At 34.7% G+C, this 17,549-nt stretch overlaps 1 protein-coding gene across 2 annotated transcripts; it reads left to right on the top strand.

Annotated features, from left to right (window-relative positions):
- Positions 1 to 7,521: 7,521 nt before the first annotated feature.
- On the top strand, positions 7,522 to 12,767 carry LOC128218864 (multiple epidermal growth factor-like domains protein 10). Of its 2 annotated transcripts, none has more exons than XM_052926603.1 (5): positions 7,522 to 7,637; positions 8,163 to 8,333; positions 9,968 to 10,076; positions 10,710 to 10,744; positions 10,971 to 12,767. In XM_052926603.1, exons 1-5 carry the CDS (start codon positions 7,571 to 7,573, stop codon positions 11,147 to 11,149), a joined length of 561 nt encoding a protein of 186 aa, XP_052782563.1. In that variant the 5' UTR covers positions 7,522 to 7,570; the 3' UTR covers positions 11,150 to 12,767. The 2 variants fall into 2 exon arrangements, with proteins under 2 accessions (XP_052782563.1, XP_052782562.1); XM_052926602.1 differs by having other exon boundaries at positions 8,163 to 9,581.
- The last annotated feature ends 4,782 nt before the right edge of the window (positions 12,768 to 17,549 follow it).

Here is a 17,549-nt window from a genome sequence, read left to right as displayed (position 1 = left end):
ATTCCGTACAGTGAAAGTAGCAGACTACACTTTTGACATTTAAGGCTACATACCACTAATCCAAACTTTCCGCTGAGGCAAGCATCAAAAGGCTATACCAGAGTCACGGAAGCCATGATTATCATATCACTTTTCTAAATGATATATTTTATAGACATATATGTTTTAAAAAGTATGATAATTGCTAATGGATATTTTCTTAATGCATTTAAGACGTTAAGCGACTTTTTCTTGCGGTGATGAAAATCAACACATTTGATTGGGCGGTTTTTAATATATTTCCAGGTAAACTTTTTTCAAACAATTGCCGATCATTGTGGTGAATAATGACGGGCCAAATCTCCTTTGAATAAACTGGCTTGAAAAAATAAAGCTTAACTGGGGAGAAATATTTTCTATGAAAGTCAGTGGGGCAACTGATGACAATGATTTGAATGAAATTTTGAATTATTCAATGAAGGAGTAGGGAAAACAACTGACGTGAAGGCAAAAATCTACAGTGATGTGGATACCAAACCAAAGTACTGTAAAGCACGACCAGTACTGTTTTCTAGTAAGAAAAAGCTTGAACGTCTACAAGAGGAAGGGACAATATCTCCTGTAGTGTTTTCTGAATGAGCAGCGCCGATTGTACCGATTGTCAAAGGTGATAAGTTAAAAGTTATCTGGAAATGATTAACTTTTATCGTATGTTTCTCAATGACATATCAACGATTTTGACACCGTTACATGCGTGACAATTGAACTATAACAAATGACATTTGCTACATATGGACTATGGTCATAAACAATGGCAGTGCATTCACTTGTTCAGAATTTGACGATTTCATGAAAAAGACTGGCATAAAGCACATTCGAGTTGCGAGTAACTACGCAGCGAGCAATAATCTGGGAGAGCGAGGGAAAAGGGAACAGTGGCTTAAAGGAGAAAGGTCATGGGGCTATTCGGCAAAATTTGGTAAAGGTGTTATTCTCATATCATAGGTTATTAAACCAAGACAGTTTCATTTCATGGAAGTTCATCAGAAAACTTATCAGTGGATTCATAAAAGAGCTCTCCAATAAGGAGGAAGGATGTAGTAATGTGAAATAGACTATAGGTTGATCTTACTTATGATTTGCATTGTCTAAATGTATTAAATTGTAATGTGATGCTTGTCGAGAATAAATGTGTGCAACCCTTATGACAGCTTAAGTTATTACATTTCATACAGTTCCACATTTATCAGGATACACTTTTTGTAGACATGCCATTGTTAAATTGTTACCAATCCTCAGATGTTGTTAAACGTACCAGCCAGAAATGCTAGTATAGTTCAATTTAGTCTTACACGAAAGTAAATGTATAATAAATAATAAACGGACTCCTGCCTTAAATGTATTCCATTGTTAATATTTGTAAATGCAATAATTCTATTAGTTCACCATTGTTTTCATGGTAATTCTTACAAATAAATCTTTCAAACGTTACAGGCCTTTGAACTATAATTAACCCAACCTGCAACTTGAACGTTGAAGTGTTACATTTCTTTCATGGAATTATTTTATTATTTAAAGTATGAAGAAAATTCATTTTTCGTATAAATATTGAGTAATTTTGTAAAGCATACACGATCAAGTACTTAAATAATACCGAAGTAAAAGTTGTTTTAAATATAATATATTTAAAAATTGGGTAATTTTTCTTCCTAAACCAACGTCTTTCTGTTTCGTGATAATACAGTTTGTTCTTTAATATGAAGCGAAATATTATTGCAGAGACAAATATTTTCACGACGAAGATCCTTTAAGAACTTTTATTTCTCCAGTATTGAGAAGATGAAGTTTTGGAAATATAAGTAATGGCAGAGCATTTATGAAGACTATTTTATTGTCAACATTTCTTGACGTATAGTAGTCAATCGGTTATAATGAAATTTATACTTAAATTTTATAAACACCATTTTGACTATACTTACGTGCTTAGGTAGTCAACACATTACATTACCACCAGTACATAGACTACTCCCTGAACATGCAAATCAGGCATACCATACAGTCAGGCAAGACAGCACAGAATAATATAATATCATTTCCAAAAAGAATCGAAAAATCTCAAACTTATATTTGGTACAGAACTATACCAACGCCGTTCTTTACAACCAAGTTCTAAATCTTCATAAATTGGCATTTGTCCTTGAATGTGTACATTTAATCCGTCTTTAGCAAACATTGGTATACTTAATAGTCACAACCGGTAACTACTTACATATTGTAAAAGTAAATATGTTAGAGATATCTTTAACTACAAACCAGTTGTTGTATTAAGGCAACCAACTAATTAACAAAATATGCTTGTTAATTCAAAACTAAGAAATGTTATCGCTGACGGTCACGTTTAAAAATAATATAAATATAGATGAAATCATTTTATGGACATATAAAAGTAAAAAAATAAACAATTACATTTGGAACTCAACAAAAAGATTTGTTATTTATTTACCAAGAACAATTACATAACCAATAATTGTAAATGTAAAACATGATTTTTCATATAAAAAAACTGTTCAAATAAATAACATTGCTTATGTAAACTTTTGTACCATTTCCAGTTTCATACCGGTGTTTAAAGCGGACATCGGTTATAACCATCGCATACTATATATGGACTATTTTGCCCACTGCCATGGTCGTTTAGTCATTAGTTGAATTCTGATTATGAGATATGGAATATTGCATACGGCAAAAGCCTTATTGTCAGTAATTAACTTTGCAAGTATACCACAGTTGGTCTGTAGTTAAATAGTGTTTTAGTTTGATTTATATATTCAATTGTAAGTTGTGTTAACATTTAAATTGAAAATAATATATTTAACATTGCATAAGACATTTTGCACATTACAACATTTATGTATCAATATTTATGTTCTTCATTTTATACAAGTTATACATACACTTTTTATTTGTTTTTACTTCATATATTATTTCAGTCAGTTGTTGAATTAGGATATGATCGATCAGGAACAATGTTTACAATTTTTGTTAAATACTCGGTAGTTAAATTCTTATTTTAGAAGTTTTTTTTTTTACAAAAACATGGAAACCAAAAAACAGGAAATTTATCTAAATTGAGCTCTTTGCTAAACAATTAAAAAAAACCTGTTTTAAATGTTTACATTTATATGAATTATTTCCTGCTATGAAATTCGTGAATTAGTTTAAGCATATCAATTCATGACCCAGGCATCACCGGAGAAGGTTTACTTCTCTGGTAATGCCTAGGTCATGAATCGATATGCTTAAACTAATATCACAACAATGCATGGCCAATTGTTTGTTTATTTAACCGAAACTGACTTCTGTCTCACCCAGTTCATTGTGTTATGTAATCGTCTACTGTTCCCCTTTCTTCAAATATTTGATTGTAAAATTTCATCCTTATGGGTAAATAAGATCTGCATTGAAAAGAAGGGATATGCATACGGCGTAGATCTCTCGTAGATTTCTTCAGAGATTTTTATTAGTCATTTTTAATATGTATAATATCACTCATGCATACGTTATGCGTTATATTATTGAGTACGTTCAGTATTTGAAGTAATTGGAAATGGTTAATATTCACTGCATAACTTTAGTGCTTGCAATACATTGTCAGCCTATCAAGGGCGCTAGATTCTTTAAACTGTTCAGTTTCTAATATGTGAAAAATCGTAACTTAATTTTGCAGACGACTCTTCAGGATTAAGTAGATTGCTATAACTGCGCATGCGCATATAGCCAAGCCTACTGTTTGCATATGCCAAGGCACAATTTCGGTGTCAACTATGATTTAAATGACGTCACAATATATTGAATTGGCTGACAGGTCTTTTTGACAGGCGCACGGACTGATTTTAAGCTGATGCAATTTTGGAGGGGCTAACACTAAGTCGGTTAGAATTTATTAAGTAATTTCTTCGTGAATAAGAAACCACGGTCACTTCGCTGCGCTCCGCTTCCTTAGGTTACTTTTTCACGAAGAAATGACTTAATAAACTCTAACCTATACAAAGAAATATACTAGGGGTGATCGAAAATAACGTATAGCCAGTAGTTATGGCAAATGGAATTGGCCTTATAGTCACTAGATGAATTCTGCATACCTTCAATGAATATTGCATATGTAATTGGCCCTATAGTCACTTGATGAATTCATGATGAATACCAAGTTTGAGGTAACTGTTTACAAGCATTCTTCAGTTATTGAACGAATTCAGACTTTCAGCTCAAGGTCACCACGGCATTGACTCTTGACCAACCGACGTCAAAATACTTAGGGTCCTGGTCATGTTTAAGGGACCTCTACCAAGTTCACGGTCTCTAGGCATCATGTCAAACGAACAAACTTATCTTGGACAACGTTCAGAACTATATACGTCAATCTAAACGTGGGTGAGTACACATTCTAACAAACCTTATCCCAATCCCGATCTGACCATTGCCTGTACTACCCCCCTCATTTCATCTTCCCTTTCTTCTACCTTTATCCTTTCTTCCTTCTAACTACTTAATTGATTACAGTCTAAAACAACTTGATTTTTACCTACCATAGTTTACACCACACAACTATAAGATTATATTTATTCGAGTCACCGCAACTTGCGCACCAGCCTAAGCAGCGTAAATGACTTACAGAAGCGAGACATAGTATAAGCCTTAAGGCTTTCTTCTCAGTTCTGTTTACATTATTGTTTTGTGCATAATTCACATGTTCTTTGTTTCAATGCATTACATATTTGGCCTTTGTAATGTTGATTATGCTAAAATGTGTTGACCTAAACTAATTATAAATATTATATAGAAATAGATATTGTTTTGTTTATAACTAGGTCTCTAGGCCTAAACGTTTACAATTATTGATAGGAAACTGCGGATTTTCAGCTTACGGTCACAGCGACCTTAACCTTTATCCCACTGACCTCGAAAGCAATAGGTTTCAATTGCTGGTTATGACCAACCTGCCTACGCAGTTTAAGGTCCTAGGGCAATAGTGTTCTTCATACATTGATCGAAAACCGATTTTCAGCTAAAGGTAATTTTTAGGTCACCACGACATTCACCCCCGTATATCAGTTCACAAGATCTGAAAACATTCAAACAAATTAGCTACTCACTTAGATAGACACATCCGATAGTCTGATCGGTTGTTGGGAGTTTTACCTTTCCGACATTTTTTAAATGTTTAATAAAAATGCATTAATTTATCGTAATTTCAAACATGCCATAAAACCGAAAGTATAGTGTAATTTTAGCGCACATAACGTCAATACGAAATTTGCATGTTGCGTGACTTTCTTAGTGCTATGAATACCATATTGTTTCATATGATTAAGTTTCAACTTTCGCGTGTGTTTAAAGGTCCGCATGACGCTCACTCTCACTCCGCCCATTCACAATAATTAAGATCTTACTTCATGTCATCTAACTAATACACAGAATCTGCAGAAGTTACGAGCCAAGATTACTCATAACTGGAGTAACATCATGATTGCCCTTTTCCACAGTTACATCATGTATATCAACTTCACATGTTATTTATTATTGTAAACGGGCACAACGATTTTGATTTTGAGTTTTGAGAGGATAAACCAATTTGACAATTTGACAGACCGTTGTCATCATCTATGATTATGATTAAATTGCTGATTGCTCGTAATTATATTATGTATACGCATGGGCATTTTTGTCTAGATGTATTTGGCAATAAACTGTAAACTGTATTAAAATCGAGTTTGAGAACTGTGGGACATTTTATAAAAAGCACATACAATGTAGGTGTGATATTTTCCTGCTACGAATTAAAACAGATCCTATTACAAAACGCATTTGAATGTTTTTTATTATACATTCCGCTAATGTGCTGCTTCAAGATATACTCGAAGAGTACCTTTAACCGCTTTTGTTAGGGGCAAAAGGGTTTCTGCAGTGAACTGGTAGAAAACGACAGCATTCGCTAAATCTCTATGTGCATTCAACACATTTGTTCGGCTTTGTACGATTTCCGACGTTTGTGACCTTGAAATATTGTTAATCATGTATATGTTATTATTTTCCTCTTCTGCGTCCATCATAAATATATTAAAATTGATGAAATGTCAGTATGATCAGAAATGGATTCATCTGTATACAACTTTACCACAGTGTTTGTCAGTTTATTTTTGGAGAAAACATTGAAATAACTAGGGCAAAAAACACAACGACCAAAGGCCTGGCTCTACATGAAAACTTCAACCACAATTGAGACAGGAAAACCCCCAGATTAAAACCCCTATTTAAAAAAACCCAAAAAACTATCAATGTCGATCACTCACATACATACGTGTACTATTCTATGATCAATTATTTAATCGAGCAACTATACAAAAGAATAATTGATTTTTATGTTTTTGGTTAAAAATCAATTGTTAGTTTAAAAAACATCTGTTACTTTTAAAATAACCTATTTACTCAAATATATTGCATTTGAATCATTTATTATTCAAGTTCATTCTGCTATGCTGATTTATCAATTGTATTTAAAATAAAAATGACAAAATACCATTGGACAATAAAATGCACGTATAGCTAGATCACTTCACTGACGTGTTTGAAACCAACATAAATCGCATGATAGCTCAATACTTACAGTCTCCTTTTTTGAGTGAGCCAGAAGGTCAGAACGTGTTGCAACTTCTGTACCGCAAACGAGATCAATGTTTTCTTACTCTTGACCATAGCCACTGCATCTATATTTTTCTATATAAATTGGTCTTGTTATTTTCTTTCATATTAATAAACCCACAAGTTCCGAAAGTTGCATTGCCTTTTTGTTAGATTGAATAAGAAAGAAACTGGAAGTTTTGAGCTATTAAGTATCCCGTTAATTATTTGAACCAGAGTTTATCTCGATTCGCCATCTTCGTTAATGTTACGCAAGCGATTTTATGTTGAAAACACAGATTCAGCTAGTGGTTAGAGTATGGCGGCCTTGGACCTCTCGAAGTTAGGGTTTCAATTGTCGAAAATAAATTTGAAGTTGTATATTTACTGAAACTTGATAAACGTTTATGTTTCAATATTTTTTGTTCTGAAATTTTAAAACAAAATTGGAGGGGAGGGTGTGGTCAAAGGGTTGTTCCTTTTAACGTAACATAAGCCTGTGATTTATTTGAGATAAAACAGCAAATGCCTGATATTCATTAAAATGTTAAATTCGACTGTTTTCATTAAATTTACAATATTTTACCCAAACTGAAACATTTGTTTTCACAATTTAAAAAGTACATGAACAATTATATATTTTTTTGTTCACATCACACACACAATGAATATTTCCTGTTACTTCCTTTAAGAATATGAACTTATGCAATAGTTTCGAATTATTTGAGGTGATTGAATCATTCGGTTTTAACCAACAAATCACGCAGTGGTTTCTAAAGATGTGCATGTGCATTGCCATTTTAATTTCCTTGTGTTCGTTACTTCCTAGACCCCGTGATAATTATCAAGGTTTTTCTATTTTCTCAAATATCAATGTAAGCGTCAGTTTGCATGGAACCTCGAATACATTTAAATGGTGTTTATGATGACGAGACGTTGTGTGTTCTTAGTTTGGGTACTATCGATCTTTGGTTCTCTCAGTACGTACTTTTTAATATGTTTTTGATAGTAACATTAACACTTGACATGATAAGTTAACCACTTTTTACACAATATAAAATGCATACATTTGTGTGTATGTGAGTATGTTCGTGCGTCCGTGCGTGCGTGGGTGCGTCCGTGTGTGTGTGTGTGATTAATAACAAGACGGTACCAAATCCTTTCCGATGTTAGCAATTCCTTTTCCATTTCATTATGAAATTGAGTTAATAAAAATTGTTAATTTGATCATTATATACATATTGAAATGTTAAGGTTTGGGGCCGTAATACACTATAAACATATCATATTTTCGTCAAATCAGACAATTTACTCAACTACAGTTTTCCACATGTAGGTAGAAAGTTTTTCGCCGTAAATGATAAATGTCCAATTCAACTATATACACTCAACTTGGTTTTAACTACAATTTGATCAAGAATATAACACACAGTGTTGTTAAAATATCTTAAGGTTGAAATGATATGGCATCTGCTGGCATTTAACTAAACTATGCAAACTCTCAGCTTTAGGATGTGAGGATGGGCTGTGGGGATTGTCTTGTTCCTATACATGTGCTGAAGGATGCCAAGAAGTGTGCCACACTTTGACAGGGAAGTGCAATTGTACCGATGGCTTTTACGGTCCACGGTGTGATAATACGTGCGGCTCAGGTTGTGCTGAGACGTGTGATAAAGGTAACGGATCGTGTGAATGTATTGATGGCTTTTATTCGAGTGGTAGTAGATTTTGTAGAGATAGATGTGGCGCTGGTTGTCCGACAACTTGCCAGAAATCAGATGGAGCATGCCCGGTTAATTGCACTCTTGGTTTCTACAACTCCCGATGTTCATATGGATGTCCGACAGGATGTCCAGAAACATGTAACAGACAAACTGGTTATTGTGATGCAGAATGTCATGATGGATTTTATGGACTGCAATGTTCGCGATGTGGTACAGGTTGCCCAGGAGTATGCAATAAAAGTGACGGGTCCTGTCCGTTGGAATGTATAAAAGGATATTATGGAAACAGATGCTCTTCTTCATGCGGCTTCGGTTGTCCAGTTGCGTGTAATAAAACAAATGGACATTGTCCAGAAAAGTGTATTGCTAACACCTGGAATAGTTTTTGCAGTTCTCCATGTGGATATGGTTGTCCGGCCACCAATTGCAATGAAACAGACGGATATTGTCCAGAACAATGCACGGGAAACTACTATGGATTGAGTTGTAGTAGTACCTGTAGTTCAGGCTGCGAGGATCCGTGCAATAAAACTACGGGCCATTGCAAGTGTAAGCAGGGATATTATAGAGACGGATGCACCGTCCGTTGTAACCTCGAGTGTCTGCTTGGATGCCATCAGACTACAGCAGAATGTATTGTGCAAACTTGCGATACTTGCCTGAAAGATATGTGCTACGTTAATTCAAAAGAATGCCTGTTTGGATGTAAAAACTTTTACGAAGGTCAAGCATGTAATAAATGTTCTCCCGAGTACTTTGGACACTATTGTAATCAAACATGTTCTAATGGCTGTCTTGCAAACGAATGCGACGACAACAGTGGTGCCTGCGTTAATGGCTGCCAGCCGGGGTATACTGGTATCGGCTGTGACCAATGCGCATCGGGACTGTGGGGTGGAGGCACAAATGGAAACTTGATTTGTTCATCTACATGTAATGAAGGATGTGCGAACAATGCATGTAACGACCGCAGTGGTATATGTTCTTTAGGATGTAAGCCAAACAGGTTCGGACATTATTGTAACGCAAACTGCTCCACTAACTGCCGATCGGATGGCGAAACCACCCTCTGTTTCGCTGATAATGGCACCTGCATAGGAGAATGTCTGGACGGTTATTTTCACCATGATTGCAGTCAGAAATGTGATGTCAAGTGTCGGAACACTATATGTGATCGTGTAACAGGGAAATGTGTCAACGGTTATTAGTTTGATACAATTTTGCTCGTCCTTTAGAACAGAATTACACACCGAAATTTGTTATATTGTTTAAAGCATTGTTTTCTTACAGTTAATTTAAAACAGATTAGAATCACAACTTACTCATCGATCTGTTGACCTTCAAGTAAAACATACTTTTGCTGACTATGGTTTTAGAACCCATTAAACAGAAGTGATACGCGTGAATACATACATCATGTATACTTTTAGGAAACAAATATAAATTGTCGCTAATAAATTCTTGTATTCTAACTTAAAAAGAATGTAACAATTTTACATGATTTACATTAAACATGCCAGTTGAACATATTTAACAAGGTGAATAATATAAGTAAAATGAAGTTTTCATAGTCTTTTTCTTGACAGCGAGCGAGGCAGAAAGTTTGACTTCTATGGTGTTACCCTTATCTGTTGGTGCTGGAGCATTGGTCGTCATTGCTGTGTTAGCAGTTGCACTGGCTTGCACTCGCAAAAGGTAGTGTGTTGGTTTGTAGATCTCTCTCTCTCTCTATATATTGTCTACTGATTTCATTTGGGGGTTATTGCGACTTTTGGGCTACTGAGCTTGTTTCTGTAGTTTTTTTACAAAGTATTTAAGTGGTGAACTTGCGAAAACTCATGCAGTTTGGCTCAAACCCGGTACATTTTAACCTGTATGTATTATCGTTAGTGTTTTACAAAGGAGTAATGTTAGGGCGAGGAGTGTTTAATAACGTAATAAACACAAATCATAATTTATCACCATTGTAAGTACATGTTATTTGTCAAAATGAAGCGTTTATGATTATTATCGTAGATCATTCGTATCTTTTTGAACTTGGTGATTGAGCGTTTAAACAGGATCTTAGTTGAGAGTATAAGGCTACTGGGCTTGTCCCTGTTCTTTTCTTTGTATTTGAACATATTTGATACGAAGCTATCTTTTTTGTCGACACGTTAACAATCAGGTTGTAGGGGAATAAAAAACGTTTTATAGAAAAAGTATGAAAATAATAAACTTGTAAAACTGGAGAATATACTAGAATGCTTTAGCATTCGGGTTGATGACATACTATGATTCAACGTGCAATATACGTAAATATATCATAATGCTTTGATCATTTCCCAGATTATCCCATTCGAAGAGAGGACAGCGATCCAACCGTAAGAATGTTAATGCTATTTTTTTCATTATATCTCTCGTAAAATACATCTTATTTTATATAATTCATTTTTATAACGTAAAGGTAAGCGTTCTTGCAATGCCTAATGCTTTCATATGCCACTCATACATCTAAAATTTCTTAGAAACCATATAGTTCACAGTAAATGCGTTTATTATGTTTTGGTATATGTAAGTAATATAATACATAGTTAATCTTCTATTTAGGAGACTATGAGGTTTATTTCGCAAATTCTTCAACGGCGGAATTGCAGATAATTACCAAACATGTTGGAACGGGGGGACCTCCGCCGATACCGGATAGCAGCGCATACAGCGAAATATCAATGTATAACAACATTCGAGAAGGCATCGGAAAACAAGGCTATGACATTTTCAAAGGGTAGTAATGTGAAGTAAAGAATGTTCTGACAGTTGACACTCAGAAAAAGGACAATGAATATCGTCGTTGGTGAACTTTGGGTTCAGCGGTAATATTGATAAACCGCGATAAGTAGAACTTGGTATGAATACACATGATGCAAGCAAACAACATGGTGCTATAGTTTTTGCTACGAAAATAAAACTGCTGATGCAAGTTTGTGCTTGGTATTAAATGTTATGGGAATTGTTAGGGTAAATAATTCAAAGATCCACTTCTGCTTGTTGCTGTTTAATTCATTTGTCGCTCTGTCGACCATGGCACATGTTTGAAATACTTTTGAAAAGTGGATGTTACAAAAGCAATATCACCGAGTCACTCGGTGAATCTGTATTTAAATGCTATCTACATTGTATACTGTTTTCAAATCAAAACATTTGTGCAAGTACGTATTATTTCTTTCGATACATTTGCTTATCTACACGTAAATTGTCATTTTAAATTGTTATGTTACACTTCATCTTTTTCTTTTTAACGGAACAACTGTTAAATTTATCCCGTATGTTCCGATATGTTTATTTGTTTCTTATACGAAACATAAGTAACTCATAATGAGCTAACATATTTATTTAATGCTTAGTATATATCTGCCATTTTCATTCTAGAATTGTCACTTAACAAACAATAGAAATATGTCACACTACTAAGTCAACTGCTGTGAATATATGCATGTTACCATCACTATGTTTTCAGTCCACTATTTTTAGCAATGCACTCATAAAGCGGTAGGACTTACTATTGACCAAAGAAGATAGCAAATTTTGAGTGATAGTGCCCCATAATTGACCAGTTCTCTCATCATTTCAAAGATAATGAGCAAATTCTTACAGTAATTTCTTCTCTGAGAACTTCCCAAATGTTCTCATTGACCTCAGACCTGAACTGTACCCTTGTTCACTTGAGAACGTCGATGTTTTGATGTTGAAACTAATGTTTTAAATGCTTTGAGGTTTGTTAAGGATCATCGTCTTGCTGTAAAATGAAGCCATTCTCAAACAGTGTCTATGAGTTAAATGTCCCTCTACAATGAATGTGCATACTTCACGTTGTCATATTTTGTTTAAACATACACAGTGCAGGTCGTCCCCTGACTGCTACCCCACATAGGGCACTAAGGGCGTTGGCCGCTAGTAAAGTACATGTTCGCTATCTCTGGTTTTCATTTCAATCTTTCATCGGTAAAATAACATTTTTCCAGTTAAGTCGACATAAGTTCCGAAATACCTCGTGAACGTCTCGGGTACTGCGGAATCATGTACACGCCTATTTTATGTTGACATGGCAGTAAACATACAAAGAAAATTGTCAATAATTTTCGAACAAACTGCATCGGTGTAATTCCCATTTTATTTACCACAAAACTTTATATTGGAGAAATTAGTTTCTATGGTCTATGAAACGGGATTCGTACCTCAACATCATTTAACATTTACATAGTGTATACATGTACTACTGTATATTTAAAAAAGGTATTATAAAACATGTCGATATAAACATTTACTATTGCCTTTTATTAAGCTTTATTATGAACATATAGTTATAATCATCTGCAGATAGCTTGAAATAAAATCATGCTTACTTTATAAGTCAAACGGGATCGGATATTCTCATACCTTAAGGCGTTTTCATTTTTAACTCGTCCTTTTTCAATGAAAAGTCGGGGAATTATGATAGCCTTTGTGTCGTTTGTGTCGCATTCGTCTTCGTGGTCGTAGTGAACATGCTGATGTACATCAAGTTCCATAACTCTGAGTTTACAGTTATTTACTAATGACCTAATTTCGACTAAAAAAAACAACACCAATAGACGAGCGTTGGCCTTCACTCCGAGGCACTCGTGTTAAACAATTGATAAAAACATTAAAAAGCACTGTTCTTTCATTGCATGTTAAATACAACCAGAAACACTAGAAACGATGTAATGGATATCGAAGATTTCAGTATCCTGATAAAAGCACAAACTCGTAATTAAGTTAAAAAAAAACAAACCACTATGCCTCAAATACCATCTAAATATTTCTTCCAAATCTCCTAGTATCACTGCGGAGGACCCTGCTGTTCAAAGTAACCATTTCAGTCGAAGACATTTCAAAGCTACATGTTTACACATCCATAATATGAAAATGGTGCCTACAAATGTTGGAGGTGTGTGACAAAACTCAACGTAGTTTTTACCAGTTTGTTTTCTTAATGTTCATGCATTTAACCTTATGTTGCCAAAAAAGAAACGACCTCGTAATTCTGTTTTTTACTTATCCAAGAATCCAACACAAAGCAGTATCGATACATTTAAAATAACACAGCAGAATGTTTCATAGAAACTCATGTTCATTGACAGTACTGGAAAATTCAACACTGTTTAAGCCCACTATCACCGGCTTTTGTTTTTATTTTTAAACACTTACAAAGGCAAATTAACTGAGACCAAAGGTGTAGATAAAAAATAAAGCTTCGTTGACCAATTCATTCACCTTAAATTAAATACTTTAACAGTTGGACAAACACCTTCGGAAAATACCATGCACCAGTTCGTTTCAAGATGCACCATTCGTATCCACAATGACATGATAATAAATACAGACATATCGTGTAAACAACATACTATCTATTTATCATATTTACACTACTACAGGGGAATCTGGTCGAAATTTTATCCGTTGTGTTCTATTTAGCTTTGTATCCGGCGTTTTCTATCTAGCGGTGTATCCGCCGTTTTTCTATCTAGCTGTGTATCCGCCGTCAATACTATGAGCTGATCCCGTTATACTTGCGGCCTCTTCGCTGCACAAGAACCCTACCAGAGCAGCGACCTATAATAATAATAATAATAATAATAATAATAATAATAATAATAATAATAATAATAATAATAATAATACTTTACATCTACTACTACTACTACTACTACTACTACTACTACTACTACTACTACTACTACTACTACTACTACTTCTACTACTACTACTACTACTAATCATAATAATAATAATTTGGAATGATCGTAGATGGACGATTACGATCGTACAATGCCTACTTTTATATACGTTCTCCTACAGAAGGCTGTCATGTTTTGTGCCGGACTTTGTCACTTGTAATTTCGTAATTTTTTTTAGAATTAGCTGCTCAACAGACACTGGCTTCTTGGTAGGATTGCTTCCAGCAAACCATTGGTCCTAGAAGATAATTAGTAATAAACAAAAGCAATACACACATGCCATTTTAAAATAAATATCATTTGACGAAACTCTGTTATGTAGAGACGTCGTATTGCACAAATCATGAACAGGATAAACGGTGTATCTTTCAGTCTTATTTAATTCATTTCGTAGTCTTGTAGACTGTGAAAATTCTCATTATTATGAATAAACATGGACTATTCGTTTAGGCGTAGTAATACATCAACACAGTTTGCTCTGTTTTTTGGTCCTCGAAATTAACGTAATACTACCAACAGTGTAAAGTATATAGGCGTTATTTGTTGATTTCAGTGTAAGAAAGTATTTTATTTCCCGTAGAAAGGATTGGTCTATGTTCACGAGTGAAAAGAAACGACCGTTCATCGAAATCATCAAATGTTCTATTTCTTGTATCTTTTTCATTTATGCCCAAATTAATATATAACTCACAACCGGAGCATCTGGAGAAATTATTTAAATCATTTTATAACCACAAGTTAAAATAGTTCTCCAGCAATCTAATGGTTTTATCATTGCGTGCTGTTTCATTTAAGACATTGTTTTTATCAGTATTGAAGAGTTAGTCTTTACTTATTATTTAGACAATCTCGAAACAATATAGTTAAACTGCGCATGGATACAAGTGGTAGCCATGTGACAATATCTATATTTATTAGTGGGGTTGCTAAAAGGTCAACTGAACAAAACATTTCTCGATTAAATCATTTTCAGGATTTATCACTTTCAGAACAATATCATGGTGCAGTTGAAACTCGTTTGCCTGCTGGGATCACACAAGGCGGACACATATTACAAGATCACAATATAATTATATACGTTTCGTTGTAAACATTTGACGTGTTTCAGATAATGGATGAGTTATTTTTGTGTATTTATTGTTTCTTGTGTGTCTGTTGCCGGTATTTCAAAGTCCGACAGTTAGAAAATATAATACATGTGTAATGTTTCACCGAATTCATATTGAAGCTTTTCTTTTTGCGTTTCTAATAATACTGTACAATGCCCAAACGAGAGAAAGTTTTCGTGCAATTAGCTTTTTTATAACTTTTGAAATATAGGATTGCTATTTCCCTTATAAACGGTAAATATTGTTTAGTTCCTTTTTATAATTAATACAAAAATAGATCTGTTTGAATATCAAATTACATTTTTGAACATTTATTTCCCGTTTGATTTGCTGTTAATCGAAGGGAAGTAATGACAATTTTTAATGATCAAATGTTCATTAAGATTACTACAGTGCATCCGCAGCCGTGCGTGTGTGACACTCAGTTTGCGTTCACCATCATAGTAGAATTGAGGAACTGTTTGTTTATTCTTGTTAAGGTTGAACTTAAACGAGGGCAAGGATGGAGATGAACGAACTGTTTCCGGAAGTGTATTCCACGACGATATTGTTGTTGGTAGAAATGAAATCGGTAACAGTTGAGTTTTATAAGAAATATTACGAAGGTTAACATAATTCCGAAGATTGTAGGAGGTTGTATCACCAACTCGGTACGGAATAAATGAAGTGAGATAGGCTGGCGTAAGAAGATGAAACATCTTGTAAAATAGTGTGAGTTTATGTTCTTTTCTCCTTCAGAGGTTCAAGTCCTGTTTCAATATTAAGATTAGAAATGGAAACGAGTCGTGTTGCTCCGGAGTTGTTTCGCGCTGCCTCATGCTGAACCTTCTCTAGGTCTTCTTCATCAGCTTGCATCAGATTGTCCCAAACAACACCGGCATATTCTAAAAGTGGCCGAATAAATGTTTTATATTGTACTTCTAGAGATTTGCGATCATGGACGTATTTGAATGATCGCATGAGGTAAATACGTTGCCAGGCCTTGGTTTTTACGGATTGAAATGTTCATGCCATGAGCAGTTATTGGAAAGTGTGACTCCCAGAAGTTTAAGAAAAGTAATTTCCACTATTTGAACATTATCCATAAAGATGGGTGGATGAGCCTGTCTGTTTGTTTTTCTAGAGATAAGAAATGATTCGGTGTCGCCGGGTTGAATGATACAAGCCACCTTTCTGCCCACATATGAATCTTTTTCATGACACCATTTAATTGCTGAGCAACAGACAAGGGGTCATCGACAATGATAAACATGGTAGTATCATCTGCAAAAAGACGTATGGGTGAATTTATTTCACGGACGATATCATTTATATAGTCAAGAAAGAGTAAGGGTCCAAGGATTGAACTTTGCGAACTCCGGCAGATATTGATAACGTATCAGACATAGTACCAAACCTGACAACGCACTGTTTTCTATCACTGAGTTAATCAGTAAATCATAATAAGAGGGAACCGGAATTACCACTTTCTCTAAGTTTCATTATGAGGGCTTAATGCCAAACTCGAACAAAGGCTTTTGAGATGACGCAGAATACTTCTTTACCCTCATCTAGAGCGAGGCAGAATGAATGATTAATAGATACAAGCTGATTAACAGTGGAGTCCTTAGGAACAAAACCTGACTAAAATGGTGTAAGGAAGTCGCTAGTTTTTTATGTAGTATGTATTCATTGTGCTGTTTGTGAAGTTTTGTGCTGTTCTTCCGTGTTTCTTGTTTGTGATTTTATGTTCTATGTCTTTGGCGTTTATCCAGTGCCATTAAACCGGGTTTATGTTTAAACCTTTTGCTACTGAGCATGTTTCTGTAGCTTTTCGCATAAATATTGACGGAAGAAATTGAACATGTATTTATGCAAAATTCTTTCTAGAACCTTACTTATAGCATTCAACAGGGATATTAGTCGGTAATTACTGACGTCTTTTGGATCTGACTACTTAAAAATCGCGCATACATGAGCCAGTTTCCACTGACTAGGTACCTTACCAGAACGAAGACCTTACTGCTGTTCCAAGTAGGTTAGTCTGTATAAGAATACACTGATATTCATCAACGCCAAAGCCATCTCCAAGCTACCTGTTTGCATATCCAAATTATGATAATGGCGTCCTTAAAGGTTGCATGTGTTCGACAAAACTAAACGTAGTTGTTGCAAGTTGTTGTTATGTAATTTTCATGCAATTGATCTTATGTTGCAAAAAAACGAGAATGAAATTCGACTTTAATGGATGAGAATGTATGAAAACATGAGAACGGTTTATAGAAAATGTTTATTGACTGTACTGTAAAATTCAACGCTGTTTAAGACCCCTAGCACCGGCT

The sequence above is a fragment of the Mya arenaria genome, chromosome 15 (genome assembly GCF_026914265.1).
Source record: "Mya arenaria isolate MELC-2E11 chromosome 15, ASM2691426v1".
NCBI classification, from domain to species: domain Eukaryota; kingdom Metazoa; phylum Mollusca; class Bivalvia; order Myida; family Myidae; genus Mya; species Mya arenaria.
The sequence above is the reverse complement of the archived record's forward strand: the minus strand, read 5'-3'. Positions and strand labels throughout refer to the sequence as shown.

Bases quoted from the DNA above. Each gene is read 5' to 3' on its own strand.
- LOC128218864 (XM_052926602.1), top strand. From the start codon at position 7,571: ATGGTGTTTATGATGACGAGACGTTGTGTGTTCTTAGTTTGGGTACTA. The intron at 9,582-9,967 runs GTTATTAGTTTG...TTTTCTTGACAG, and splicing joins AACAGGGAAATGTGTCAACG to CGAGCGAGGCAGAAAGTTTG. The intron at 10,077-10,709 runs GTAGTGTGTTGG...ATCATTTCCCAG, and splicing joins CTGGCTTGCACTCGCAAAAG to ATTATCCCATTCGAAGAGAG.